Raw genomic sequence first — 27908 nt, 5'->3', positions numbered from 1 at the left:
GATATTTTTTACTTGATAAACAAAAAAGAAACCTTTGGGCATGGGTTTTTTAGTTTGAAAACATCTATGTGAATATCAAATAACTACAGCTCATGATGAACACTTGAAAATGTGAGAAACCTATGGTATTTCCATGTTCTACCAGGTCTCAAATTCTAGTTAATGAGTAACCAGGAAAGATTTGTCAGTGGTGCTGCCACTGTAATCACATTTAATGGGAGATAGGTGCAGATTAGTTTCCCTACTGTATGAGCCCCTGTCCAGTGTGCACACATGCAAGCATCGACTCTGGTCCACTTATTGTAGAGTTCTGGGCTGACAAAGAGAAACAATAGGCTGAGTTTGGGCTCAGATCATCCACTAAGATTCTCTCACCATACACAATCAGCTCCTGAGGCTCACTGGAGCTGCCTTGCTTCTGGATCAGAAGTTTGTAATATGAAGCATCTTCGACTTCATTCCACTCAATGAAATAATCTGTTGACGTCACTGGTGTGATGTGCAGCAGGGGAGCTGAGAGGCCTCCTGTTGGAACATTCAACATTTACACATTTATAATTTGTCCATCTGATATCACATATTTTATCTAATCGTAAACATCTACATTATACTTAAATTCAGCTATGTGTGGTTAAAATGATGAGCTTCAAGGTTTGAGATTCAAATGTTCTCATGGCATTAACAGCAGTTCTTCAAAATAAAAACGTACCTTTATCCAGCGTTTGTTCACTGAGATCTCTCCTCCTGCGTCTTTCTGTTACAACTAAAGAGATAAAGATTGGTTCAGTACAATTTCTCCTGTACTTTCAAATGTGAAATAAACTTCATTATAAATGGGTTATTTTAAAATGAGGCATCTCTACAGTCTTTTCTACGGTGGCCCTGAAGGACAAAACAAATTTACAAAAGATGAAACACTTTTACAAAGCTAGAGACAATTTTACAAACGACGGAATACTTTTACCATTTCTGAAACAAATTAACATTTCATTTCTATGGAAAGGGAATGTACCAAATACCAGAAGTGATCTGGAAGTGATCGAGTGAGGGTTCATTTAGTTTGTTTTGATGGAGAGAAACCAAACAGAGATGGACATGGTTTACATATTAGGACATCCTTGGGTCTAAGATTGAGGTCTCAGACCTCGGATGAAAATGCATCATGTCTCCTGAAAAGCTCCGTCATATCTCTGCAAAACCTTCATCATGTGTCAGAATTAAGATGAAACGACCTCAGACCCAAGCGTGAAGTGTTAAAAGCTGCAGTTCATCGAGGATCCGCTTGAGGCTGGCTCCGGAAGTACCGGAAGTCACATACACATGAATGGGGAAAAGACGATCTTTACAGCAGAAATAAACATGTTTACAGCCTGGTACAAAAGACGAGTGTAGTCTGAATGGCTCATTTCTCGATGTCCTCTCACTGTGAGGGGGGTGAATTTTTTTCTAACGCAGCAATTTTGAAGATATTGAGATTACTAGTCTTCCAATGAGAGGCACAGCTGCCTGTGGGAACACTGCAGCTGTTGGCTAGGAGGCTCAAAGCCCGCCTCTTTATGTCACACTGGCTCGACAGAAGCAATATGGCTGCCCCTGCTGATTGGCTTCAAAACAGCGTTCAGAAACAGATGGGTGATGTCATGGATACTACGTCCATATTTTATACAGTCTATGCTCAGACCACATAGCCTCAGGCTAAATGTAATCAGGCTCAAAGGAGTCAGACTCAACGGTAAAAGTGATTCATCTTTTTGTAAATTTGTTTTCTTAAATGCAAATTTGTTTTGGACTTGGTAAAAGTGTTTTGCTGATGTAATTTTGTTTTATAAAATGTAAAAAAAATTTCCCAAATGTAAATTTGTCTCCTACTTTGTAAAAGTGTTTCATCATTTGGAAAATGTGTTTCGTCCTTCAGGGCCACCTTACTTCCCCCCCTATCTTCACCAGTTCTTACCACGTGTGACATTTGTTGCTTCACTCTCTCCAGCCGTGTTGCTGGCTGTGATCACCAGGTTGGCATTAGCAATGTTTGAAAGAGAACATAACAGCCCTGCAGTCCTGCAAAGCTGGGTGTATGGTGTAACACTGCTGTCGTACACCGTGTAATTGGTGGCAAACACGGAGGCGTTCCATGAAACGTCAGCAAAGGAGCTGTTACCATTGTATACGACTCCTGCCGGCGGACAAGGAGCTGGAAGGAGATAAATTAGAATTAGTTATGGTCTTGAAACTTTCATCTGTCTGCTTTTTTCTGCTGTAAACTTGAATTTACATTGAAAATCTCTCATGTCAAATTCATACTGTCATAAGTTTGGCATAAAATACTGTAACGTATGTTGGACACCATGGCTTGAAAAAATCATTTATTTGTTTATTAAAAAATAAAGTAAGTGCTATACTGTCAAAAAAAATAGTCAAATCCACAGAGTGCAAAATAAATAATAAGGTGTTTAACCAGTAGCTTTAGTTACTGTGATCTACCTGTTGTTCCACTGAGAGGCACAGAAGGATCACTTATACCCCCGTTGTTCCTGCTCTCCACTGTAGCAACATACTCTGAACCACAGGGTAGGGGCATCTCATAGAACGTCACGCTTGTCCAATAGGAGGAGAGCTCGAACTGGGCTTGGCTGTCACCCAGCAGACTTCCTGATAACTTGAGCCGGTACTCTGTGTTGTTGCATGAGATCTCTGTCCAACTGAAGCGCATCACCTGGACCTCCATCTGCATTGGCAATAGCTCCACCTCAACGTTTTCAGGGGGACAAAGTGCTGATGACAAAAAAAGGGGACAATTAAATGTTTTATTCCATGTACAAAATTGGTGTAGTCCTAAGGAAGCAGGATGCTGCGTCTGTACCTGCTCCACTCTGCATCATGGCACTGAAGGAACTGTTGCACGTCCCGTCAGAAGCCTGGACAGAGAAATTATAAGCTGTTCCACAATCAAGATCCTGGATAACACAGGAGGGATGTGAGCTGTGACAGTACAGCATCGCTCCATTTTCAGCCTGGGCACAGCCGTAGTACTGTACAGCATTATCACTGGGTCGCCATGACAGGACTGCAGACTGATTACTACAGTGGACTGTGACTGAGAGACCATCAGGCTTGCAGGGACCTGGACAGACAGAAGAAGACGTACTCTTTATTCCTGTAGGGTCACCATCTGTGCAGCACATGCAGTGATAACGTCTGTATATGTAACACATACCTGTGGTGATGGTTTCATTCTGACTGGCCTTGCTGGAGCAGTTTTCATGACTGGCTGTCACGATTACTGTATACTGCTGGTCACAGAGAAGCTCTGTTAAGCTGCAGTTAGTGAGGGTGGAGTTGCAAGTGTCCACATGTCCGTTAACACCTGTAGCCACCACATGGTACGTTTCAGCGACAGGAGAGGGGCTCCAGGACACCAGTGCGCTGTGGTCCTCACAAGAGGCGTTTACCACAAGGTTCCTGGGTGGACACGGTTCTGTAAAGAGACCAGTAGGTTGTTTTTGAATCAGCAGTGGTTGACTGAGAAGTACAAGTAAGTTGCAATGCCATGATCAATCCTATTCCAATTATTCATGTGGTTTTAGTTAAAAATGTAACTAACAATGTTAAAACAGCTTACAATACTTTGACTGTTTTCCTTTTTTAAGTGGTTATAGTGGGCGGAGCACTGTTGGGCCAAGGTGAGTCATGCATTTCTGGACCAATCAGGTTTTTGGCAACATTTGAATCAAAATCAGATGACGGGCACTTTGAATTAAATCTGATCAAACCACTCCCAAGCAGTTATAAAAATGCAAGTAAATCAGTTTTTAACCATAACCTCTAATCTTAACAGTCCAGTTCTTTTAAGGAAGTATTTGAAAATGTTTTACTCAATGCAAAAACAAAAACTGTCTATATACCCATGCTGATTCGGTACGGTGGACTTCTCATGCTGCTGCACTGGTCTGATGAAGCAGACAGCATGATGGTGTAGTGGAAGTCACACTGTGCTCCACTGAGGTAGCAGCTAGTTCCTGTATTGTTGCAGGACAGGTAGGTATGGTCCCTTGCTTCTGCTGTGGCAGTATACACAGTGTTTCCATCGCCGCCTTCCATCAGTTCCCACATGACCAGGATGGAGGAATTGTGGCACTGAGGCACCGCTGTGATACCAGCGAGAGAGCACGGGGCTGTGGAAGGAGACAGATACATTAAACCTGAAGTTCTATTTCACTCAGGTTTGGAAACTAACAGAAACATAGAGTATCATTAACACATCAGACAAGTCACAAATCTGTTACCTGTCTGTAAGTCAATGATGGCGCTAGGCGGGCTCTCACACTGGCTGTTTTTAGCAGTTACACTGAAGTTATAAAGAACGCCACATGCCAGGTCTTCCACCTCACAGGTAGTGTTTGAAGAAGTGGTGCAGTTGGCTCTATAGTTGTCTCCACCTTCAGCTGACACTGAGTAGCTGTCTGCTCCTGGAGTAGGGTCCCAGGATATCCAGGCAGAATTGGTCACACAGTCGAGATTACCTCTGATTCCTTTGGGCTGGCACGGAGCTGGAAAGAAAAAAATACTTTGTTAAATCTGCATTAGACTGAAGGTTGTGTACAAATATGGAAGCTTCTTGTCCATTGATACCTGACACAATGTTGTGGGTCTGGCGGTGCCGGCTGCGGCAGGAGTCTCGGACAGAGCTGACTTGAACGTGGAATGTGTTCCCGCATGTGACATTGCTGATTGAACATGTGGTGTCTGTTGTGTTGCATGACTCGCTTTTTCCCCCATTGTCTGCAACGACTGAGACCAAATAGTGGTCTGCTTCTCTCATTGCATCCCAAGAAATATTCATGTTGTTTGACCAGCAGGAGACCTCGGCACTGACATTCACTGGCGGGCACGGAGCTGGGAACAAAGAGACACATTAATTAAGCATGATTAAGTATAATATAAAAACAAAGAGAGGAGCTTTTTTTTATATGGTTTTCCTTTTATTATACTTAAACCTGCCCTTTATTTAATTCCTAGTGTTAATGTAATCATCAATCAATCAAAGCTTTATTTATATAGCACCTTTCATACAAATCAAATGCAACCCAAAGTGCTTTACAGCGATTGAAAAACAAGAAAGAAGCAGAAATAAAACGATGGCAAGACATATTAGGGGAAAAAATAATAATAATATTAATAATAAAAATAAATAAATAAATAATAAAAATAAATAAATAAATAATAATAATAATAATAATAATAATAATAATAATAATAATAATAAAAATTAATAAAAATAAAAATTGAAATATAATAAAATAAAATAGACTAATGCACACCAACAATAAAATATGTGTAATTAAAATAAGTTAAAGCATCAAAATTAAGAATACAAATAGTAAAATTGATTTAAAAAGGGTAACGATAAGATTTGAAAATGAAACTAAGGCTAGAAATATCAATAAAACTGAGTATATAAATAAATGAATGAATAAATAAATAAATAAAAATAGAATAAGATAACAGTTCAAATCATTCCTTGTCTGTACATATATTTTTGTGTATACATGTTTTGGTATGTGTATGCACTTTACAGTATCAAAACAATAAACATAACTCAAAGATGGAAAATGTTTGGCGTGCCTATCGCAGAAATATTAATTATTGTTGGTGTTTCGTCTCTCACCAGAGTTGAGCATCATAGCCTGGCTGGGAATACTCGAGCAGTTGTCCGCCATGGCCACTACCTGAACTGTGTAACGGCTGCCACAAGTGAGGTTTTCAAGGTGGCAGCTGAGGTCAGAAGTCTTGCAGCTGATGTTGCCATGAGAGCTGAGAGCTGTCACTGAGTACTCTACAGCACCACGACTGGGAGACCATGATACAGCAGCAGTGTTGTTACCACAGTCCATCAGCACTGAGACGTTAGTGGGAACACATGGCACTGCAGAGAGCGGGTAGACAATAGAGAGTGTTAGTCCAATTTTGGAATACCATTGTCAATCATACATATCAAATATAATAAGCATACAGTATGGAAGCTATTTTGACATTAAATTAGTCAAGTCTTATTCTAATGTGGTGATGTGTGAATAGCATGTCAGAGAGGTATATTACCATACTGCTGTTTAAGGAACTACATTTGTCTTGCATTAGCTAACTGTCCAGTCTTTGGTAACATTACTCTTCCTGTATAGAATCTAGACTCGATCTTTGTATCGCTAACACACCTTACATTTCTTGCCATGCCATTTTGGTAACTAAATCATTATTAAAACCACATCTGTTCCTTTTTTTCAAACCTCACCTGACTGCAGTGTCGTGCTCTGACTGGAGGTGACATTACACTGCTGGTTGGAAGCTGTGACCGACACAGAGAAGTTCTGCCCACAGGCCAAACCTGGGACGCTGCACTCATTAGAGTCAGACATGCACACTTTTGAGATACCGGTGTCTGTCTGCATGGTGGCAGTGTAGTAGTCTGATCCATTGCCGGCCTGCCAGTTTACCATGACGATACCTGAGAGGCAGTCCTGCATGGTAGAGACTCCTACAGGTGGACAAGGCCCTATGAGAAAAATTAAAAAAGTACAAATTTGACCTTTTTGAGCTCACTTCTATTTGCTTTGGCTTGAATAAAAGTGAAATGTATTTATAACCTACATGTCTGTACAGTTGCTGGTTCACTGGAGCGTCCAGGACAGTGCTGGCTGTGAGATGTGACTGTGAGACTGTAGTTCTGTCCGCAGGTAAACTCAGAGAAGTGGGCTATGGTGACATTAGTTGTCAGTCCAATAGTGTTGTTTCCCCCCTCAGCTGACACCATGTATGACTTTGTCTCATTACTGGCATTCCACCTCAGAGAAACCACATTGGTGTTACAATCCACAGTAGGAGCCAAATCTCTGGGAACACAGGGATCTAGACAGAAAAAGGAAGTGTTTTCAATACGATGTTAGTACACCTGATGATTTTAATGATTCCATGCTGTCTGGGCTGAAAAACTTGTATTTTGTAAAAATGTATTTTAATCTACTGAAAATTTTTAATTTAATTTAATTTAATTTGAGTTTATTTGATTAGGACAATGCACATTAATCAACATTTCAACAGTATTCCTCAATGTAAATATGCCGGAGTTAGAACAATAGCTAAATTTAATCCGTAGTCCTAAGGCAGGTACTCACATAAAACATAAAACAACACGTTTTAAAATGACAGGATGTCACAAAACAGTTAACAGGACACTACACGAACTGACTTAAAATCAGATCTTACATAAAGAAACGTTTGTGACATTATAAAAACAGTATGGAAGGTGGGCAAAAGCCCCCTGGAACGGGCATCAAGTGAGAAAACAGATTATATGACTGGTTTGTTTTTAATGTTGAAGTGTTTTTTTTTAAAGGTACAGTAGTTCTAAAGCTCTCTAATGTGAGCTGGCAGTTTGTTCCAGGACTGTGTGCCTCTGACAGACACTACCATTTGGCTGAATTTGGTTTTTCATCTAAGTACATCACAGTCCCCTCTAGTTTGTGCTCTGGTATTTATCATATTGTAAATTTTTAATAATAAATTTGAGCAATGATGGAGGGGCAAGCCCATTTTAAACTTTAAAAACCAGACAGATGTCAGTGTAGGTTTGAAAATGTTCAATTTTTAAAATATTATACTTCCTGACTATATTGCAATAATGTAATTTGAGAGGTTTCCTGTCTAAAATGTTGATGGTCTTCTTAAAGAGAGACTTGATGGGTTGAAAAGTGCTGGCTGCTGTGTGTGACCAAGTTGTAAAACAATAGGTGATATGAGAAAATATCATTGCGTGCATATAGGCTTTTGGCATATATCCTGTCATTGGTGCTATTATCAGTGAAATGCTGCAGGAATGTTCATGTCTATTACAGAAAGCTCTGATCTGCGTATGTATTGCATTATACGGTCTTTGCAATTTGCAGTTGACATCTGTGCATTAAACAATTCAACAGAGCCGTGTCAAAAACCATGTAGTTACTACAAAGTTACATACTTGTTGCCTGTTATACTTTCTAAAAGTTTATAAAAGAACAGAACACAAAGTTGTGTTTCCATATCATACCCATATGGATGACCGTGCTGTTGCTTGGCAGACTGGTGCAGTTGTCGCCCTTTGCTCTCACTACAACAGTGTACTCCTCTCCACAGTGCAGGTCATTCCAGGTGCAGGAGGTGCTGTTGGAGACACACTGGTGGGTGTGGCCATCAAGCCCTGTTGCTATAGCGTCATATGTTTCAGCACCTTCACTTGGTCCCCAGCTCACGGAGCCCACGTTGAACTCACATTGCACATAGGTTGTCAAATCCTGGGGAATACATGGACCTAAAGAGAGAGGATGAAGGTAAATCAGAAAACAGCAAAGGTGTAAGGAGAAATTGTGTTTGTGTCTCTGTGTGTGTATTTGCTGTAAGACATTAGATCGTACCTGTTTTGAAGAAGGCAGGACTGCTGGGGATGGTATCACACCTGCTGCCTTGTCCTTGTACAGTGACGTTGTAGTCCTGTCCGCATGGTAAAGCAGCTGACAGAAGGGTCTGGGTTGTATTGTGGCTCTTAACATATCCAAGGCTTCCTGTTGCTGTTATTAAGTAATTCACTACTCCACGTGCTTGGTTCCAGGAGATCTGAACATCCTCAATATGGCAGCCCACCTGAGCAGACATGATCACAGGCTGGCAAGGCTCTGAGAGGAGCAAAAGAGCACAAAACATGAATACTTATCTTCCATCGTGGACTTGCTAGGATTGTTTACTTCTGTAAAACCAGATATACTTCCAAGAGCATCTACAGTACCTGTTTGGATGAACACAGTTCTGCTGGCCTGGCTCGAGCAGCCTTGACTGTGTGCTGTCACAGTAAAGTTGTACACTTCTCCACAGTCCAGACTGGAAAACTGACAGGTGGAGTTTGTAGAGTTACACTTCTGCACATCTCCTCCTGATGCCTTGATGGCACTTGCTACATACAGTTCAACATCAGATCTCTCCTCCCAAGACATAACTGCAGTGTGGGAGCCACACTGCAGATCTACGTCCACACGTTGAGGAGGACAAGGACCTAAGAGGAGTGGAGAAACATGAAGCTTAAACCATGAACAAATTAAAACAAACTAACACCTGCCACCTATGAGAAATCGGTGTAAACATGAGGCTTACGTGTGGTGAGGTTGGAGTGCGGTGCAGTGAGGCTGCACTGTGTATTGCTGACAGTGAGGCTGAGATTGTAGGTTTCCCCACAGCTTAGACTTGTCACGTTGCAGCTGTTTTGCTGAGTCTCACAAAGAGTCTGAAGACTTCCACTGAAGATGGCTGTCAGGGAAAAGTTTGCTGTGCCATAGGTTTTATTCCAGGACACAACAGCAGCACCATCAGAGCTACAGTCAACCCCTCCCTCCACCTCTTTGGGTAGACATGGAGCTAAGGAAAGATCATGAATAACTTTGTGAATTAAATGTCTAAAATGAAGAAAAAAATAAAATAAATACTGATTTTGTCTTTACCTGATGTAAGAGGGACCACTGCACTGTCAGAGCTATTATACCACTGTCCCAGTGCTTTCACCCAGATGTTGTACACAGTGCCACATATAAGTCCTGAGACGACACAGTTGGTTTCTGTGTCTGAGGCAATGCAAGAAGTGTCGTGGCCATTTCGATTGTCAAAGTAAGCAACATAACCCACAGCGAGGTCACTCTGCTGCCACGTAACAGTTGCAGTAAGTTGTTCACATGCCATGTTGGCTTGAACGTTGGTGGGTGGGCAAGGTTCTAAATGATGTTAAAAAAAACAAAGATATATTTTAGTCAAGGTTCTTGCATGAAGTGAAACATGAGACACATGACCTGATCATATGACAAACCTGTCATGAGGCAATAGGGTTCAGATGTCACCGTGTTGTTACAGGCTTGGTTTTGCGCCATCACAGTCACATTGTATATCTGACTACACTGAAGGCCACTCAGGAAGCAGCTGGTGTTGCTGCTGTTACAGGTGACTGTCAAGCCCTGTTCAGTCACAGCCTGGACAAAGTAAGAGCTGGCACCTCTTGCTGCCGCCCACACCACCTGGGCTGAGCTCACATTGTAGTGGACAGAGAGATTCATGGGGGTACAGGGCTCTGGAGGGAACAAGTAGTCACATTCAGGATTTTGTTTACGTAAAATTTACACGTAATGTAATTTTTTAAATTTAATGCAATATCCACATGACAACCATTTTCCTCTGACATCCCACCCAGAATGGAAGCTATGCTGTTATAATTTTGTGATGCTTATTTCAACACTTAAGCATAGAAAAGACAAAGAATAGCAAAAATCCGTCGGGCCATCAGACCTTATTTTAGGTTAAAAAACTGGATATTTTTATAAAAGTCAGACAAGCTAATGTTAACATTAAACCATTGCCTAGCTAATAAAACTGCTAGCATGGAATTAACTGAAAGCTATTACTTTTTGAAAGTATTATATGACAATTAGCGAAAAACATAACAGACTTTATATAAATAACATATAAGGTAATGCATTAGCTAATGCATTATTATCCATGCACTTTACCACTGCACTTTATCATATTATTTTAGCCTGTACATATTAGTCAAGCCTATTTGTTGTTTCTTTGTATTTATAGCTAAGGTTATTGTTATTATATTTTTATTTTATTTTTTATTGTAGTTCTTATTCTTATTCTTATTCCTATGCCTTGTACAAAGAGAGCACAGTTTACTAAAGTCAAATTCCTTGTGTGTTCAAGCATACTTGGCGAATAAAGCTGATTCTGATTGAAATACAACTAACAAGTGCACATATGTGTCCCTGGAAAAGGCTCAACAAGCAAATATCAGTGGTAAAACACTATAGTCTCTAGTCTATGTCTGCAGACTATTTAGAGCAACTGTACTGCTAGCAAATGCTTAAAAACATACATAACAGACTTTATATAAATAACATATAAGGTAATGCATTAGCTACTATGAGGCAAAAAACAAATGATTCTTTCCTGTTGTGTTTTCCAATGCCATGAAAAGCTGTTGTTAGTATGGAGCTGCTTTCAAGCTAGCAATAAGGTGGCTGATTAATATCAACTGTTGTCCAATGGTAGCTAGTCAGTAAACATATATGCTTTTTAAATTGAAATATAGCCTTTTCCCCACTTGTTTCTAGTCATTGTGTCTCAGATGCTGTTTATAAAATGGCGGAATGATAACAATTTGAAGTTCATGAAAGGTACAGCCTTAAGATACAGCCCTCCATCATCATGACAGCATGTGAGCTTCCCATCTAAGAGTGATGTCAGAGGGAAAATGGCTACAGAGGAAAAAAAAATTTCTCCAGTGAAAAAATATTGGCTAGCGTGTTAGTCAACACACACAGGTAAACATACTGTACCTGTGAGGAGATGTCCCATCATTTGAGCTGTGCTATTGCAAGTATCTCCTATAGCCTTCACAGTAATGTTGTACTCCTCTCCACACTGCAAGGAGTTCAGCTCACAGTTGGTGTTGTTTGTGCTGCAGCTGGTGGTGTAGCCTGATGAAGCTATCAACTCACTAACATAGTACTTTGTTCCAACACTGGGCAGCCAGGACACGGTAGCAGAGTGGGCTTGACAGTCCATAATGGCTTCAATGTTGCTTGTTTTGCAGGGTCCTGTGGGGTTAGAGCAAGTATGACTAATTTAGCTGCATCTAAGAGATTATTACTGATTTGACCTTTAAGCTTTATTCATTACGATATGTTGCTTCAAAACATCAAAGGTGAAGTATTATTATCCATGCACAAATACAACTAACAAGTGCACATATGTGTCCCTGGAAAAGGCTCAACAAGCAAATATCAGTGGTAAAACACTATAGTCTCTAGTCTATGTCTGCAGACTATTTAGAGCAACCGTACTGCTAGCAAATGCTCAAACATGGTGTGGCTGTTGAAAGGCAAGGTTGTTTAGTCAGCCATCCAATCCACCACTTCAGATATATAATACAGACCTAAGTATCTGAATAACTAATAGATTGATTCCCATTCAATTTTGAATGAATAAACATGTTCCCAAGAGGATGAACCATAGTGCCTTAAGCATTACCCAGATTTTTCTTCTAGCTCCAACTTGAGGCTGATGTTGGGTCATGTTGGGTGAATGTTCTCAACAACTTTTGGATGCATAAGCAGTAAATTGGTTCAAGTTACCCCCACAATGAATCTTAATAACTTTCTTGTTGTACATAATACATGTAAATCAACATTTAGTTTATCAAGTATTTGTTTACCTGATGTAAAAGAAACCACCATGCTGTCAGAGCTGTTGTACTTCAATCCCAGTGCTTTCACCCAGACATTGTACATAGTGCCACACACCAGTCCAGAGACCACACATTGGTCGTCTGAGTCTGCGGCAACACATGAAGTGTCGTGGCCACTCTGGTTGTCAAAGTAAGCAACATAGCCCACGGCAAGGTTGCTCTTCTGCCAGGAAACAGTGGCAGAGAGTTCTTCGCATGCCATGTTGGCTTGAACGTTGGTGGGTGGACAGGGTTCTGAATCATGAGGGAACAAAAGTTAAGCCAATAAATAAAAGACATGCAGATATGATTTTGAGCACATTTATATCCTCAGTCAAGTTACTAACCTGTCATAAGATTCTGCATTTCAGAGATCATACTGTCACAGGCTTGGTTTTGCGCCATCACAGTCACATTGTAAATCTGACCACACTGCAGGCCATTCAGGGAGCAGTTGGTGGTGTTGTTGCTGTTACAGGTGACTGTCAAGCCCTGTTCAGTCACAGCCTGAACAGAGTAAGAGCTGGCACCTTTTGCTGCCGCCCACATCACCTGGGCTGAGCTTACATTGTAGTGGACAGAGAGATTCATGGGGGTACAGGGCTCTGAAGGGGGCAAAAATATATAGTAGTTTTAGTTACACATATGCTTTGATGGCACATTTTGAAATCAAGAAATGTTCTGGGGCCAGACTTTTAATAAAAATCTGATCAACACATGGAATATGTCTAAAAACGTTTTCAATAACGACACAACAAATTCCCTGCGACAACGGGCCTACTACAGTCTAATACAGTAAATAGTAACAGTTTGCTCAGTATTCACCTGTAGTAAGCGTAGCAGGGGTACTAGCCGGGCCAGGACAGCCAGTGTGCATAGCCTCCACAACAACAGAGTACTCCTGTCCACAGAGCAGGTTATTGAGGTAACAGGATGTGCCCATCTCACTGCAGGAGGAGCTATGTCCGTCCACAGACATTGCCTGGACACTGTAAGCGGAGGCTGCAGCTGCGCTAGTCCAGTTGACCATAGCTTTATGTGAGGTACAGTTCAATTGGGCTGACACATTGGTAGGAGGACATGGGGCTGGAAAAAGAGAAGAAGAATTTAAAAAAGAAAATTGAAATGAATACACAAATACTGAGGTAATACTTTGATACTTGATGTTACATTTATTTTCCTCTTGCCAAGAGCAGATTGACACCTCTCACAGGTGTGTGTGTGTGTGTGTGTGTGTGTGTGTGTGTGTGTGTGTGTGTGTGTGTGTGTGTGTGTGCTACACATCAAGCTACAGTCAGCTTTTATTTAACTTATCTAATAATAGAAATCTCTAGCTAGCATGCTAACTTGTTATATAAAGAAAAACTGGAATGACTCAGCTTGTACTATCACTTCCTTAGGCTAATACTATCTATGAGAATCAAACCGCCTGTTAGCTGTAGCTTGATATTTGATATACAAACCTTCCCAAGATATCAATCTATTTGTCTTATCTTCCAAATAACAAGCAAATATGATTTTTTTGCTTTTTATGCCTTTAATTATTAAAGATGATTTGTGTATTAATTTGCATAATGCATATTAGATTGTATTATATAATTATCTTTGCTATATCATATTATGTTATATTACATTATTATTGTTTACTACAACTTACGGCCATATTACATACCCATATTTATTTATTTATTGCTTAATCTGTCATTACCAATCATAATCACACCATGTCAACCTGTCACTACTGAAACATTTTTAATACTGGCTGTAATTACTGCTATTTAATCTAAATTTCATTTGTAACATTGTATATTTCTAAATTGTATTCTATCTTTATTCATCTATTTTTATTATTAATTATCTTATTTTACTTATTGACACTTATTCTTGATTGTACTTACTGTATGTCTGGGTTGCTGTAACAACTGAATTTCCCCCCCGGAGGATCATTAAAGTAATATGTAATCTTATCTTATCTTATCTTATCTTATCTCATCTTATTTTATCTTATCTTACCTTATCTTATCTTATCTTATCTTATCTTACCTTATCTTATCTTATCTTATCTTATCTTATCTTATCTTCCAAATAACAAGCAAATATAATTTTTTTGCTTTTTATGCCTTTAATTATTAAAGATAACTTGTTTATTCATTTATTCTTACCAGTGAGCTTCTCTACAGGTGTGCTCATCTCGCTCATGCAGACATTGGTGTGCCCCATGACAGTGAAGGTGTACTGCTGACCACAGCTCAGGTCCAGGAAGGAGCAGCTGCTCTCAGTGGAATCACAGGTGGAGTTAACACCTGAATCAGACGTGGCCTGAACTGTGTAGTTCTGTGTTGTGCTGCCCTGTTTCCACTTCACTGACACAACGTTGCTGCTGCAGTTCTGGACAACTGAGGTGTTCTCAGGTTTACATGGAGCTGGTGGAGGTTGAAAGTAGAGCAGACTCTGCATTAAAATCACATGATTATGCAGGTGATGACTGATAGCTATAAAATCTTTATTTTAAAATGTTTAATATGAACATGAAAGAGCTTCACTGACCAGACTGAACTTTGTAGTCAGAGCCTGCAATGACTTCACATTGAATAGAGGACGAGGTAACGGCCACCTCGTAGACCTTGCCACACTCCAGATCATGAATGGAGCACGAATTGGAAGTTGAGTTGCAGCAGGCTCTGTGTCCATCTGTACTGATGGCCCAGGCAGTGTAATCTTCCGAGCTTGATGTCTTTGTCCAACTCACATTCATCACATTGGTGTTACACTCTAGGATAGCTGAGACGTCGTCTGGGAGACAGGGTGCTGTGGGACAGAGTTTGATGGCAGGTGAGGGAATAATTCACAGCACATAAACACAAAATGGTTGAGCTGACATTTTCAGATTTTATAAATGAATGGCTAGGCTGATTTGAAGTCAAAGTAGTAAATGTATTAGTGGAAATTATCTATTATATGGTATCTCTCTTTTATACTGATGCTTCTTCTTAACCTACATGGTAAAATAAGATTATCAGCGATACAATGGTTGTTTCTTCCTGCATGTGTTCAGGTTGGATTTTTGTGAAAGCCAAGTAAATAATCGGCACTCAGCAGGAGGTGGCTGTGTTAAGAACTCCGCTAGTGAAGTTTGGCATTAAGAAGTAAGCCTCTGAGCTGGAGGAGTTTTTTTCTTGATACCATTTTCTTTTTACATGATATTCATGCTCATGGCTGATCCTAGAGCGAAAAGTTCAATTATTTGTTTTTGTGTTTTGGATAGTTTTGGAGCCTGGCACTACAAGAGGGACCGTATAATAAACTTCTGTTGCTATCAGGAGAAACAAAGTGATTGTTTTTGCCTGGTTCTTCTCAGCTGGATTATTGTAATTCTTTGTAATTTGGTATTGATCAGTCGTCTCTTCGTCGCCTGCAGCAGGTACAAAATGCAGCTGCACGCCTGCTGACTGGGAAGAGACGTCGTGATCACATCAGGCCTGTACTGGCTTCTCTTCACTGGCTTCCTGTCAGCTTCAAGATCCAGTATAAAATTGTATTGTTGGTTTTTAAAAGTTTACATGGGTTGGCACCACCATACCTAAGCGAGTGTTTGCACTTGCATGCTGTTTTAAATCTTTACTTAAAACAAACCTCTTTGCATTGGTATTTAACACCTGTTGAGCAAGACATCCAACATTTCAACTTGCTTTTATTTATTGTGGCTTTTTTTCTTTTTCTTTTTAACTATTTGTTTTTATTGTGTTTTAAGCTTGTGCAGCACTTTGGTCAACAGTGGTTGTTTAAAATGTGCTATATAAATAAAATTTGACTTGACTTGACTTGAAAATGTTAGAAAGACACAACCACTACACTTCTACAGATTTAAACCCTGTCCACATTTCTTACCAGACTCAAAATGAATGTCAGCATGTTTGGTGCTGTTGCAGCTCTCTGTAGATGCCACCAGGGAGGCTGAGTATGGCCGACCACAGTGAAGTTTAACAGCGCAGGAGGTGTCATTAGAAGAGCAGGATGCTACGTGGCCGTGCTGTCCAGTAACTTCAACTGTGTAAAAACCTGCTCCGGTGGTTTCAGCCCAGGAGAAGTTCCCTTTGTTTGTCCCACAGTCCACACGAGCAGAGAAGTTTGTTGGTTGACATGGGGCTGAAAGAGGAGTTCAAACTTTTCATATTCTGATATTGTCTCTGCAGTGCAACAAAAACAACCCATAAAGATGTTTAAACATCTTACCTGTGCTTAATTCTATGGACGGACTGTATCTGCTGCGACAGTTGCTCTCCTGTGCTGCAATGTAAAAAGCATATCTTTGTCCACACAGCAGGTTGGTCATTTCGTGGGTGGTATTAGAGGTTGTGTACTCTGCAGGAGGAAGTGGGCCTCCTATCATCTCAGTTTTTAAAGTGTAGGTGGCCAAGGATGCTGGACTCTGGTCCCAAGTGAGGGTAAGTGTGTTGGTATCACAACTTACTTGGCCTGTCAAATTAGTGGTTGGACACAGAGCTAGAGGAAAAAAATAAGGTAAGTATTGCTCATCAAGATCACAACAACTAGGTTTTGATATTTTTTTTAATTCCTTGTAATTTAATCCACTTTATTGCAGTTTCTTCTCACCTGTTTTGAGCTCAATTGCTGAGCTAGGCTCACTCCAGCAGCCTCTGTCCACGGTGACAACAGTAATGTTATACGTTTCCCCACAGTGAAGGTCAGTGAAATTACACCGGTTGGAAGAGTTTGATCTGCATGTGTGTGTGTGGCCATCATCTGCTGTTGCTGTTGCTATGACCATTTCAGCTCCTGGTACATGAGACCAAGAGACAGTGCTGTCCTCACATGATGGAGACACGGTGACGTTGCTTGGAGCACAAAGACCTGGAGAGAGAAAAAAAGGTTAAACACTGTCGCTCTGTCGTCCCTGAAATTTAAGAATATGTGTCTTTTGCTAAAATAACTTCAAGTCTCTCCACACCTGTTTTGAAGACGTAAGCTGCACTTGGGTGCCCTGCGCATGTTTTGGAGTATGGCATCACTGTGGTGTTGTAGGTTTCACCGCAGTGGATGTCAGGTAGCTGACAGCTGGTTGTGTTAGTTTGGCACAGGTGTGTGCGTCCAGTCTGGTCTGTGGCTGTCACATTGTAGCCTATAGCACTTGGGCTTCCCTCCCACGAAACCAGGGCTGAATTATTGAAACAGACCAAAGTGGCGCTAACATTCTCAGGGGCACACGGGACTGTGGAAAGAAGAAAAAACATTAAAAATGATGGTAATTAACATACATTTCATCATGTGATATAGGTACATTTTAGAGACATGAGTACTTGCTTCTTCTCCAAGAGTTAGATAGAAAATTGAAACAACTTTTGTGTCTACAAATCTGAGGATGAAGCTAGCATCCAGTTAGTATAGCTGAGGCCAAAGACTTGAGGGAGCTGTCAAATGCTGAAAAAAAAGCTAAGACCCTCTCCTATATGTAACATTGTCTTGGGAATCAAGGGCGTATCCTGGCACTAGTAAGTGGCAGCTGTTTATGGGGCGCCGTTTGTAAAGTTGTGCACACTGAAAATAACAATGTAGAGTGAAATTTTAAAATTCACTTTTTTTGATCACATATAGAGGAATATTTGTGATCTTCTTGGCATTTCATTTTGTTGTGAAAAACATACTAAGTTAAAAATCCAATCCTAAATACTTAGCTGATATGCCGCATATCAGCTAAGTATTTAGGATCGCAGAGCAACATTTAACATTTAGATTTATATTTAGCATTTAGATTTAGATTTAACATTTAGATTTAGATTGAACATTTAGATTTAGATTGAACATTTAGATTTAGATTGAACATTTAGAGTTATCGTTGAACATTTAGATTTATATTGAACATTTAGAGTTATCATTGAACATTTAGATTTATCGTTGAACATTTAGATTTAGATTTAGCAGTTGGATTTAAAAATGATTTTAAGTTAATATATTTTTCAAAATAAAATTACATTTTAAGGAGATCACAAATATTCCTCTTAATGTGATAAAAAAGTGACTTTTAAAAGTTCACTCTACAATGTTATGACGTTTTGGAGCGAAATGTGGAGAAATGGAGCTGTTATTTTCAGTGTGCACAACTTTACAAACGGTGCCCCATAGCTGTTGAGTTTAAGAATTACTTGTAGGTGGATCTGTCTTGTGCACTACATTTGTAACAATTAGTGCAATATTTTTGGGGAGTGCATTGGTGGATGTATTACCTGTTTCGAGCATTTCACTGACACTCGGGCGGCTGCTGCACTCCGGCCCCTCAGCCTGGACTTTCAAATTCAAATCCAAGCCACAAGGAAGGTTTTGGAACTCACAGCTGGTATTTGTTGTATTGCAGATAACCTGAAACTCTTCTCCTACTACTTGAGCCTTGAACCTGAGGCGTCCCACGGGGTCAGTCCAATTGAACACCGCTTTCTTCGTGTCACAACTGTACTGCTTAGATATGATAGTTGGAGAACAGGGGGCTGAAGGGGAAGTAGATGAAACAGTGAATAAGTGTGTGTTCACTGGACAGAAAAAGCAAAACCTCTTATTTATGAAATTACTTTATGCACTCGAACACTCTTACCTGTTGTGATGTTGATACTGGGGCCAGGTGCACTGTCACATTGGCTTCCTCGAGCAGTGATTGTGGTCGTATAAATTTCACTACACATTAAATCCGTTAGGGTGCAGTTAGCGGTAACTGAGTTGCACCAAACTGTCTGCCCACTTGTAGAGGTCGCATTTACAAAGTAACCTGTGGCATCGGCCATCGGCATCCATGACACAGAGGAAGAGTTGGTGCCGCAGATCAGAGTGTTGTATTTGACCATGGGAGAGCAAGGAGCTGAAAGGGCCAAATGAAAAAGATGGGTCATTGGTGTAAACCTTTATCTTTACTGGATATTTTAAAGTAAAGCTGATATCTGTCAATTTGTTTATTCCTTCTACCTGTCATCAGGGTTGTTTTAATGCTTCCCGTGCTGTTACAGGTGGTATCCTCAGCCAACACAGTCAGGTTGTAAACTTTTCCACACTGCAACTGGTTCAGCTGACAGGAAGTTGAGCCACTCCTACAGGAAGTATAATGCTGTGAGCTGTGGTCCTTGGCTTGCACAGTGTAAGCCAAAGCCCCAGGAGCAGCAGTCCAGGACACTGTAGCCATGCCTGAACCACACTGGAGGACGCTGGTCACATTGATGGGGTCACATGGTCCTAAAAGAAGAGATGAGGGGGAAGATATATGTCACATGACGGAGTCCAAGTGAGGAACAAATTAAATGTATAACAATAAGTGATTACAACCTGTCATTACAACAGTTTGACTCCAAGAGCTGTTGCAATGGCTATCCTGAGATGTCAATGTGATGTTGTACTGACTGGCACACTGAAGGCCAGAGACAGAACATGTGAGGTTTGATGAGGTGCAGGTTTCAGAGAAGCCGTTAGGGCCCGTCACCATCGTGATGTAGGAGGTGGCACCATAAGAGGCCTTCCAGGAGGCCAGGAGAGAGTTTGTGCCACAGTCCGTCACTGCTGTTAAGTTCTGAGGGGGGCAGGGTGCTAGAGGACAACAACACAGCAATCAGTCAGAGCACTTAACAAAACTAACTGTCCTTTTCTATCCACTTTCTCATTACCTGTTTGAACTGTCTGTGGGATGCTATACGGTCCAATGCAGCCTCCAGAAGACGCTTTGACTGTGACATTATAAGCCGATCCACACTGAAGACCTTGCAGATCACAACTGGCTCCACTTGTGTCACAGGTGACTGAAATAATATTGCCAGCTAATGGCATGGCAGTGACGCTGTAGTTAAGTGGCACAGCAGACGTGGACCAGGTGACAGTCAAGTCGTGGGTGCCACAGATCAGGTTTGTAGTGACGTTTGCTGGAGCACATGGTACTAAGATAGAAAGGAGAGTGGGAATAAGTCACAAAGGTGTTAAAAAGTTGAACTATCAAACTGGAATGTTAGAAAACGTAGTATGAAATGTTCTTCCTTGAGCCTGTTTGGGTTTAAACATTACAACCAACCACATTAGAGATACAATCACTTAGGAATGATGTCTGGTGTTGCAGGTTTTAACGAACGTGGCCTCTTTCTCAGTACCTTGGTCTTGTCTGAAGGGGGCACTGTAGTTGCTGTTGCAGGTGCCGTCAGTGGCTTTCACAAGAATGTCATACGCCTGGCCGCAGATTAGGTTACTCAGTGTGCAGTTTGTGCTTGGACCGCTGCAGGTGAGCATGTGTCCGTTACTGGTAGCTGTCACATTATAGTTGACTGCATTGGTACTGGGAGCCCAGAACACATGAGAAGCACCTGCTCTACACATCAGCTGACTGGATACATTGATGGGAGAACATGGCTCTGGAAAGGGAAATTAATAAACATCAACTGTTTATGAAATCATTCTTTAAAGTGCTGCCCTTTGAGTTTTAATATCAGGAACCTAAATAAAGCCACCTATCATTGACATTGACAGGGTGTTACCTGTTTTTAAAGAGACAGTGTCGCTCAGGAGACCTGTACAGTTGTCATCAGCTCCTGAAACCCCAATAGAGTACACCTCCCCACACTGAAGTCCAGGGAGACTGCATGAAGTTTTGTTGGTTGTGCACTCTGACCTGTGACCTCTTCCATTCACAGCAACCGCAGTGTAGTATTTGGCGCTATCACTGGCCACCCAGGACACAGGAACAGGATCCGGAGCACACGTGTGTACGGCTGAGATGTTGGTGGGAGGACATGGCACTAAAGGGAAATGAAGATGGAAATTTGAGGCTACATTCAAGGAATCCTTACTACTGAATCCTTTAAGATGATGAATGTGCGTTTCTCACATGTTTTCACTGTGACGTCTGAGCTCGGAAGACTGAAACACATCCCAGTGACTGAGAAGACGGTCACTGTGTATGAGCTTCCACAAAACAAACCGCCTGTGGTGCACTGTGTTGTTGAAGAGTTACAGTGCACTGGTTGACCCATCCCTCTGGAGATGATGGTGGTGTAGTTGTCTGCGGGGACTGAGATGTTCCAGGCGACTGACAGCTCTCCAGTTTCGCAGGCCACATTCGCCCTCACATATTCGGGACCACATGGCACTAAAAGAAGAGAGGACAAGACACCATAAGGAATTCTGAATATACATTTTTCTTCATGCAGAAACAGCTCATCTCTCATATTTTCCCACCTGAGTCCATGCTGATAGATGTGGAGGTGGACGGACAGGTTCCATCGTAGTAGGTGACACTGACGCTGTATCTCATTCCACAGGGCAGAGAGGCGATTTTACAGTTGTTGACTGTGTCGCTGGTGCAGTTGAGCTGGGAACCAGTCTGATCTTCTATTGTTGCTGTGTAGAGGCCGGTGGACAGATGGTTCTGCCAGACTATCAGGGCTTGGTTGGCGTCGCAGTCTCTGTTTGCCTCGATGTTGGTCGGAGGACAAGGACCTGAAGGCCAAGCAGAGGATTTACTTAAACTCTCAGAAGTTCAGTAGTGTTAGAAGTCTCCAAGTTAGCAACATTTCAGCAATAAGTGTTTTAAACTTGCATTATATGTTTTTCTTTTAATCCTCCTGGTATCAAAGGAATACTTGGTTTTGGCCGATATTAATGTCCAGGTACTTGAAAAAGTATCCTAGAGAACTAAATGATATCTGAGCATCTTCAACTCACCTGTCTCAAAGGTGACCTCTGCACTGATGGTGCTGTTGCACTTCATATTGGTGCCGATAACACTGCCAGTATAATTCCGTGCACATTGCAGACCCTCAATGAGACAGCTGGTGCCCATTGAAGTGCAGCTATGTGAGTTTCCATTTGCATCCTCAGCAGTTGCAATGTAGAATATAGAACCGATGCTCGTCGTCCAGTTTACTCTGGCAGAATTTTGGCTGCAGTCGACCGACGCTGCGATATTTGTTGGGGTACATGGAACTGGAGACAGGGGAAAATTTTGTGTTCAGGAACAGTATCTCTTTGAACAAGCCAGATTAGTTTGAATAAATAAAACTGACTTACAAACTTTCCAGTACATACCTGTCTGAGCGACCTCTCCCAGCACCCTGTTAGTGGAGCATCTGTCATTAGAGGCGACAATATACACACTGAGGTGTTCACCACATGGCACCCCAGGCACTGCACAGCTGGTGGAGTTGGTGGTGCAGTTGTAGATTTCTTCTGTGTTCCCCTGTGCTTCGATGGTGTAGGAGAGAGCGCCAGCAGCAGAGTCCCAGGTTGTGACCAGCATGTCGGGGTTACACCCAGCTGCCGTCTTTACGTTTGTTGGGAGACAAGGAGCTAGAGAAATGGAGAGAGTAAGGGAGGTCAAACACAGGCATGATTATTTCCCACAGTAACAGGACACTGGAGATTTTACTAAACATAACACTAAATAGAGAAAATGTACGCAAAAATATGACTTTGTAAGGAGAAGTATTACTGTATTAAATGTAGCAGCCAGAGCAAATTTAACCACAATTCATAAGGAATGATAGAATGCATGAACTACAGCAGTGGTTAACAGATCTCTCTTTGACCGAGGAGGAAGATAAATAAGACTTTGGCTTTATGATTAATAAACCTCAGGTTGGTAATATGTAGGAGTAATGTTGAAGAATTGGTCTCTGGGATTTATTTTCAATAAGGAAATACACATAAAAAATATCTGAAAATAACCTTGAACTATTCCAGAGAAATACCAACAAACACCTCAATTAAATTAATGCAAACAAAACCACTCAGACTGTACTCACAGGTCCGGACGAATTCAGGTGGGCTCTCTTCGCTGTCGCATTCAGAGCTGACAGCATGAACGGTGTACGTGTACGTCTGACCACAGCCCGCGTTTGTAAAGTAACATGTGTTATCTGCCGTCCTGCACTCTGTCGCTTTGCCAGCGGTGTCCACAGCCGTTGCCACATAATAGAAGGTGTTGTTGGTGGGCTGCCAGGTGAAGACAATGACATTGCTCGAGCAGTCGGCAACGGTGTGAGGGTTAGCTGGAGCACAGGGGACTGGAGGAATGGGACGCAGAATTACACATTACAGCACAATTAATTAAAGAATAGGTTAAAGCAGATGATGGGTCTGTTGTTTGAAAGCTTGCTGAGATTATTTTGGGCACCTGAAATTTGACTGTTTGTAACTGACCGCTGCTTATACAAAACTGTCTGTTCACCTTTATTGATAAATGTGTGTCACCAGATTGTTTCCCTAAGCTGATTGTGTGTGTGTGTGTGTGTGTGTGTGTGTGTGTGTGTGTGTGTGTGTGCGTGCGTGCGTGTCTCCTCCACTTTCTTACATTTAGACTGACACCACAGCTGACCTATGAGATAACTCCCAGACTTCAATAGACTGTAAAGATTCTTTAGACTGACTGGTGTTGGATGGCAGATCTTGGTGGCTAATGATAGGGTGTGTAACACTGCTCATCATGAGAAAAGAACATAGGACACCATGGGAGGAACCTATACAGCTTCCTACAGGACAATCCTATCGGGGGAAGATTTGTGATAAAGAGTTGAGAGTTTGTCCAAAGGTGTGAGAGAGTGAGAGGTAAAATGAGAAGGTGTGCGCACGCATGTCAGATACATATAGAGTATAATGAGGTATAGGCAAAAAATAGCTCCACTCACCTGTCTCAAACAAGTCGGAGGTACTGGAGTTGCTCTCGCAGTCGTCAGATATAGCTGTGACATGGACCACATACTTCTCACCACATTTGAGCATTATTATCTGGCAGCTGTTGGAGGCTGATGTACAGTTACGGGACTCTCCTGTGCCATCGACAGCCACGGCTCTGTACAAGTTAGCCCCAAACACCAAATCCCATGTGACAGTCACCATGCTGCCGGTGCAGCTGTAGTCCACTGATATGGTCGTCACTGGATTTATAGCTGGAGGAAAATGTTACAAAAATATTAACAGGTCATACAGATTTTGAGAATTTTTCTTCAGAGGGGATTTGGTGGTATCTGACAATGTTTAAAACATTTTTAAATCCTTCATATCTATAACAACTCATATAAGGCCTTTTCCCATATTCATGCCTTGAGAAAATTTTGATTCAACAGAGTTTTTTTAAATTTATTTTTAAATTATTTTTTTAATTTCATTTAATTTAATTTTGTATTTTCTTTAAAGTTATATTTTTGGCCTTTTTGCCTTTATTTTATAGGACAACTTAAGAGAGACAGGAAATGTGGGGAGTAGAGAGAGGGGAAGACATGCAGGAAATGGTCAACAGGCCTGGAATCATACCTACGACCCCTGCGATGAGGATTGTAGCCTCTGTATGTGGGGCGCTTAGACCGCTAGGCCACCAGCGCCCCAATTCTACAGTTGTTAAGGCTTTGCTACAGTGGACCAAACAATTTCTTATCCTTGACTCAAAGGTTAACTAAAGTGACATTTAAAAAAAAAATTGTCATATTTCATGACATCAACCAGGTTTCAGACACTAAAATATAAGTCCTTTTTTATTTAACTTCTAAAAGAAAGCACAATAAGTAAACACTAACTACACATGTGCAAGACAGAATCAGTGAAGAGACAAACACCACTGTGTCCACAGGGCGTGCCATAATCAACACCAACTCAAAGTTCCTCCCAGGAGCTTTAAATCCAACATCTGATCTAATCTTCTTCACTCCCATCAATTGCTGAGTTGTGATTAAAGTCAGTCGTTATCTGCATCATTAGAAATTCTGTTAGCCAATGTAAATAGTTAGCTGTGTAGCTCAGTGAATACTTAACATTTTTCAGAGTTTCAACATATGTAGACAAGTGTTTATAGAAAAAACATAACCTTAGCTAGTTTTATAGGGATGCACAGTTTAGCTTACCAAGATAAGCTTACCAGTGTTTGCTAACTTGCTAGCTAAATGCCAGATACTTTGGATTGTTATATTAAATGTCAAAAGGTTTAAGTTGGCAGGAGAAAACACAACATTTTGAGCAAGCAATTGCTTTTGCAAAATTTGGACTTGGGTCGTATTTGATACATTTCCCAAACCATTTGAATGTTACTTTATCTTTATATATATGTATGTTTCTCCGGGTTTCTCTTTGCTTTAATCTGTGAGCTCAAATTGTCATATATGATTGGGTAACCTCTTCCTTACTTTCAAGCATGTTGGTAATTTTGCACTCACAGCAACAGGGGGTTTTATGTGACACTAAATATGGTTACTGCCAACAAAATACAATTAAACTAAGCTTGTAAATCTAAAGAGAATACATTCTAATCTTAAAATACTCACTGGAGGTAGTGTGCGAAACATTTTCAGCTTCTCCAGGAATTAAGAAGACGTTAGCTGATGATACTCCTATGATGTAGGTGGAGCAGGGCTCCAGATTACTGATATCCATGGATGTGGACGAAGTGTTCCTGATGACGGGAGTGTTGCTGGGGTCCACATCGCTCACCTTCACTTGATACAGCAGGACTTTACTTACAGGGTTCCATGTCACCCGGGCTGTGCTCTTTCCAGTCTTAACTAGAGTCACATTTGTTGGTGGCTGCACCACTTCAAGAGAAAATACAGACAGTAAATATAAGCTTTTAAGAATCACCACCAATGTTTTATCCTGAAATAAAACCCTGCTAGTGTATACCCTCTGGATAAAAATCAAGCAGCATCTTCTCTGGACTTACATGTCATGATGGTCTTTATACTACTTTTAGCACCTCTTCCAGCACTGTTTGAGGCGTAAACATAACAGTTGTAGGTGGTAGATGGTTCCAGGTTGTCAACTTGCCCACCCAGAGTCGTGAAGGTCTGGTTGTATTTTTTCGAAGGGGAACTAAACAACTCCTCCACAAACAAGATGTAGCTGTCCGCTCCTATCACACTGGACCACTCAAACCTTATGGATGTACTTGAAATAGCTTGTGAAAATGTGATCTGAGAAGTTGCAGGCACTGTGGGAATAAAAGATGAAGACATTATTAAACAAACTGATTATTATTTATGTGACTGATTACTCTTTTATAGACTGTGTCGTTACCTGTAATTGTTATTTCAATGGCTGTGCACACAACAGTGTAATATTCTAAGACCTTTAGTGTGACTTGATAGATATGACCAGGATTCAGCCCCTGAATCAGCCTCTGTGTGCTGGGTGCTGACTGCATCACCACCACAGGGGCAATACTCGTAGAGTTCACAACTCTTAAGTTCAGTAAATACGTTGAAGCTCCGCTGTAACTGCTCCAGACCACCTGCAGTGTGGATGCTGAGGGAGATGTCACTGAAGTAATATTACATCCTGAGGAAGATAAAAGAGATTTTGAAACACAATGATATTATGGAGTACAAAATAAAATGAAAGGGGGAAGCAGGAGGAATGTTTAACTTTTTGAGATGTTTTTTCATATTTTGAAATTAAAAATGCTAAAGGCGGTTCATAAAAGCCTTTTTTTTTTTTAAAGGACTGCTATTGTAATGATTTCAACAATAAGGGTAGGGTTGAAACACTTCTGTGCCTACATTCTGAAAGAAGTATGGAACGTTCAGAGCAAATTCCACTTTTCTTTTTTAATCAACACATCTATGAACTTATTTTTTAATGCCTGAAAAGCTACTTATCATTTTTCCTCTTCTATTCCTAGATTTTATTTAGAAAAACCACTGGCTAACCTTCCTGCTTACTACCTAGCCACCAACTAAACATACAAACACTAAGTATTAATCTAATGATTTTATTGATTAAAAAAAATATAAACAGTGAAAATAATTTCTCTGCCGGCGACTGGTCATCCATCAACCACCAATCTATAAAGCTTTGTGCTCAACCAATGAAATGAGAGTACTAGGCTATCAAAAATACCCTCAGTGTGTGTACCAATGCGATATCAAAGTAACATTTTTGCCACATTATGCACAGGAATAGGTGAAATCATACATACTACACCAGATGTGCTGTGATCATGCTGTCCCTAGTGTTGCCTTTTGATCTTCAGAAATAATAACCATTGTGAGGGGTTTCGACCAATCAGAATCGAACATTTCCAAAGTACAATAAAATAGCTGAGTGATTTGTAAGGAAGCCTGGTAATATACAAGCGTTACATTGATTGGTTGACAAGTACAGTTATCATTTGTGGGTTGTGGCCCTCTTGTGGTGGAGTAAATCAGAAAACTCTCTCTAACCCATCTTCAGCTTTGAGCAGTGTGTCTGTATGTTGGAGGTGAAACACTCAGGATTTAAACACACTGGTTCATAAAGATACTGGTCCTCTTAGGATCAATTTTTTAGAATTAGTTTACTCTTTCAGATTTTGGATTAGTTTTTGAAACTTGTGTTTCTATCTGTAATATTTCATTTGTGTCTATTTGTTAGGCATTTTGTTTTCATTATGATATTTCAGTTAAACCGTAATTTGTAAATGTTATTAATTATTAAAAGCTATAATTTGTCTGTATTTAAATACATATAAATCTAATGATAATAATTATATATAAAAACTATCAAATACTAACATTAATGTTAAGTATCACTGTCTATTCAATCACCATCAAAATATTAATGATGTACCAAAAACCTCATGCAAGCATCTAAAAATCCCCAAATGTCGCCCTCCCCATAAAAA

At 40.7% G+C, this 27908-nt stretch overlaps 2 protein-coding genes across 2 annotated transcripts; both read right to left on the bottom strand.

Annotated features, from left to right (window-relative positions):
* Window positions 1–33: 33 nt before the first annotated feature.
* Window positions 34–18619, bottom strand: LOC117826666. Its single transcript, XM_034702916.1, has 29 exons — window positions 18532–18619; window positions 17259–17519; window positions 16904–17161; window positions 16523–16792; window positions 16178–16435; window positions 14837–15097; window positions 14452–14712; window positions 13115–13375; window positions 12637–12894; window positions 12278–12544; window positions 11400–11660; window positions 9875–10132; window positions 9516–9782; window positions 9172–9432; window positions 8810–9073; window positions 8442–8699; window positions 8078–8338; window positions 6643–6900; window positions 6287–6547; window positions 5666–5923; window positions 4630–4893; window positions 4284–4547; window positions 3903–4172; window positions 3215–3475; window positions 2861–3121; window positions 2482–2772; window positions 1955–2191; window positions 710–763; window positions 34–525 (listed from the first exon to the last, which is right to left on the bottom strand). The coding sequence occupies exons 1-29, from the start codon at window positions 18542–18544 to the stop codon at window positions 242–244; spliced, it is 7161 nt and encodes a 2386-aa protein (XP_034558807.1). The 5' UTR covers window positions 18545–18619; the 3' UTR covers window positions 34–241.
* A 1746-nt stretch (window positions 18620–20365) lies between these two features.
* On the bottom strand, window positions 20366–25977 carry LOC117826664 (fibronectin type III domain-containing protein 7-like). The gene is made up of 10 exons (XM_034702915.1): window positions 25971–25977; window positions 25576–25842; window positions 23950–24210; window positions 23068–23328; window positions 22352–22612; window positions 21989–22249; window positions 21503–21763; window positions 21153–21413; window positions 20836–21063; window positions 20366–20679 (listed from the first exon to the last, which is right to left on the bottom strand). Exons 1-10 carry the CDS (start codon window positions 25975–25977, stop codon window positions 20366–20368), a joined length of 2382 nt encoding a protein of 793 aa, XP_034558806.1.
* Between the last annotated feature and the right edge of the window lie 1931 nt (window positions 25978–27908).

Source organism: Notolabrus celidotus, chromosome 15 (genome assembly GCF_009762535.1).
Source record: "Notolabrus celidotus isolate fNotCel1 chromosome 15, fNotCel1.pri, whole genome shotgun sequence".
Lineage (NCBI taxonomy): Eukaryota > Metazoa > Chordata > Actinopteri > Labriformes > Labridae > Notolabrus > Notolabrus celidotus.
This window is presented reverse-complemented; position numbering and strand designations above follow the sequence as displayed.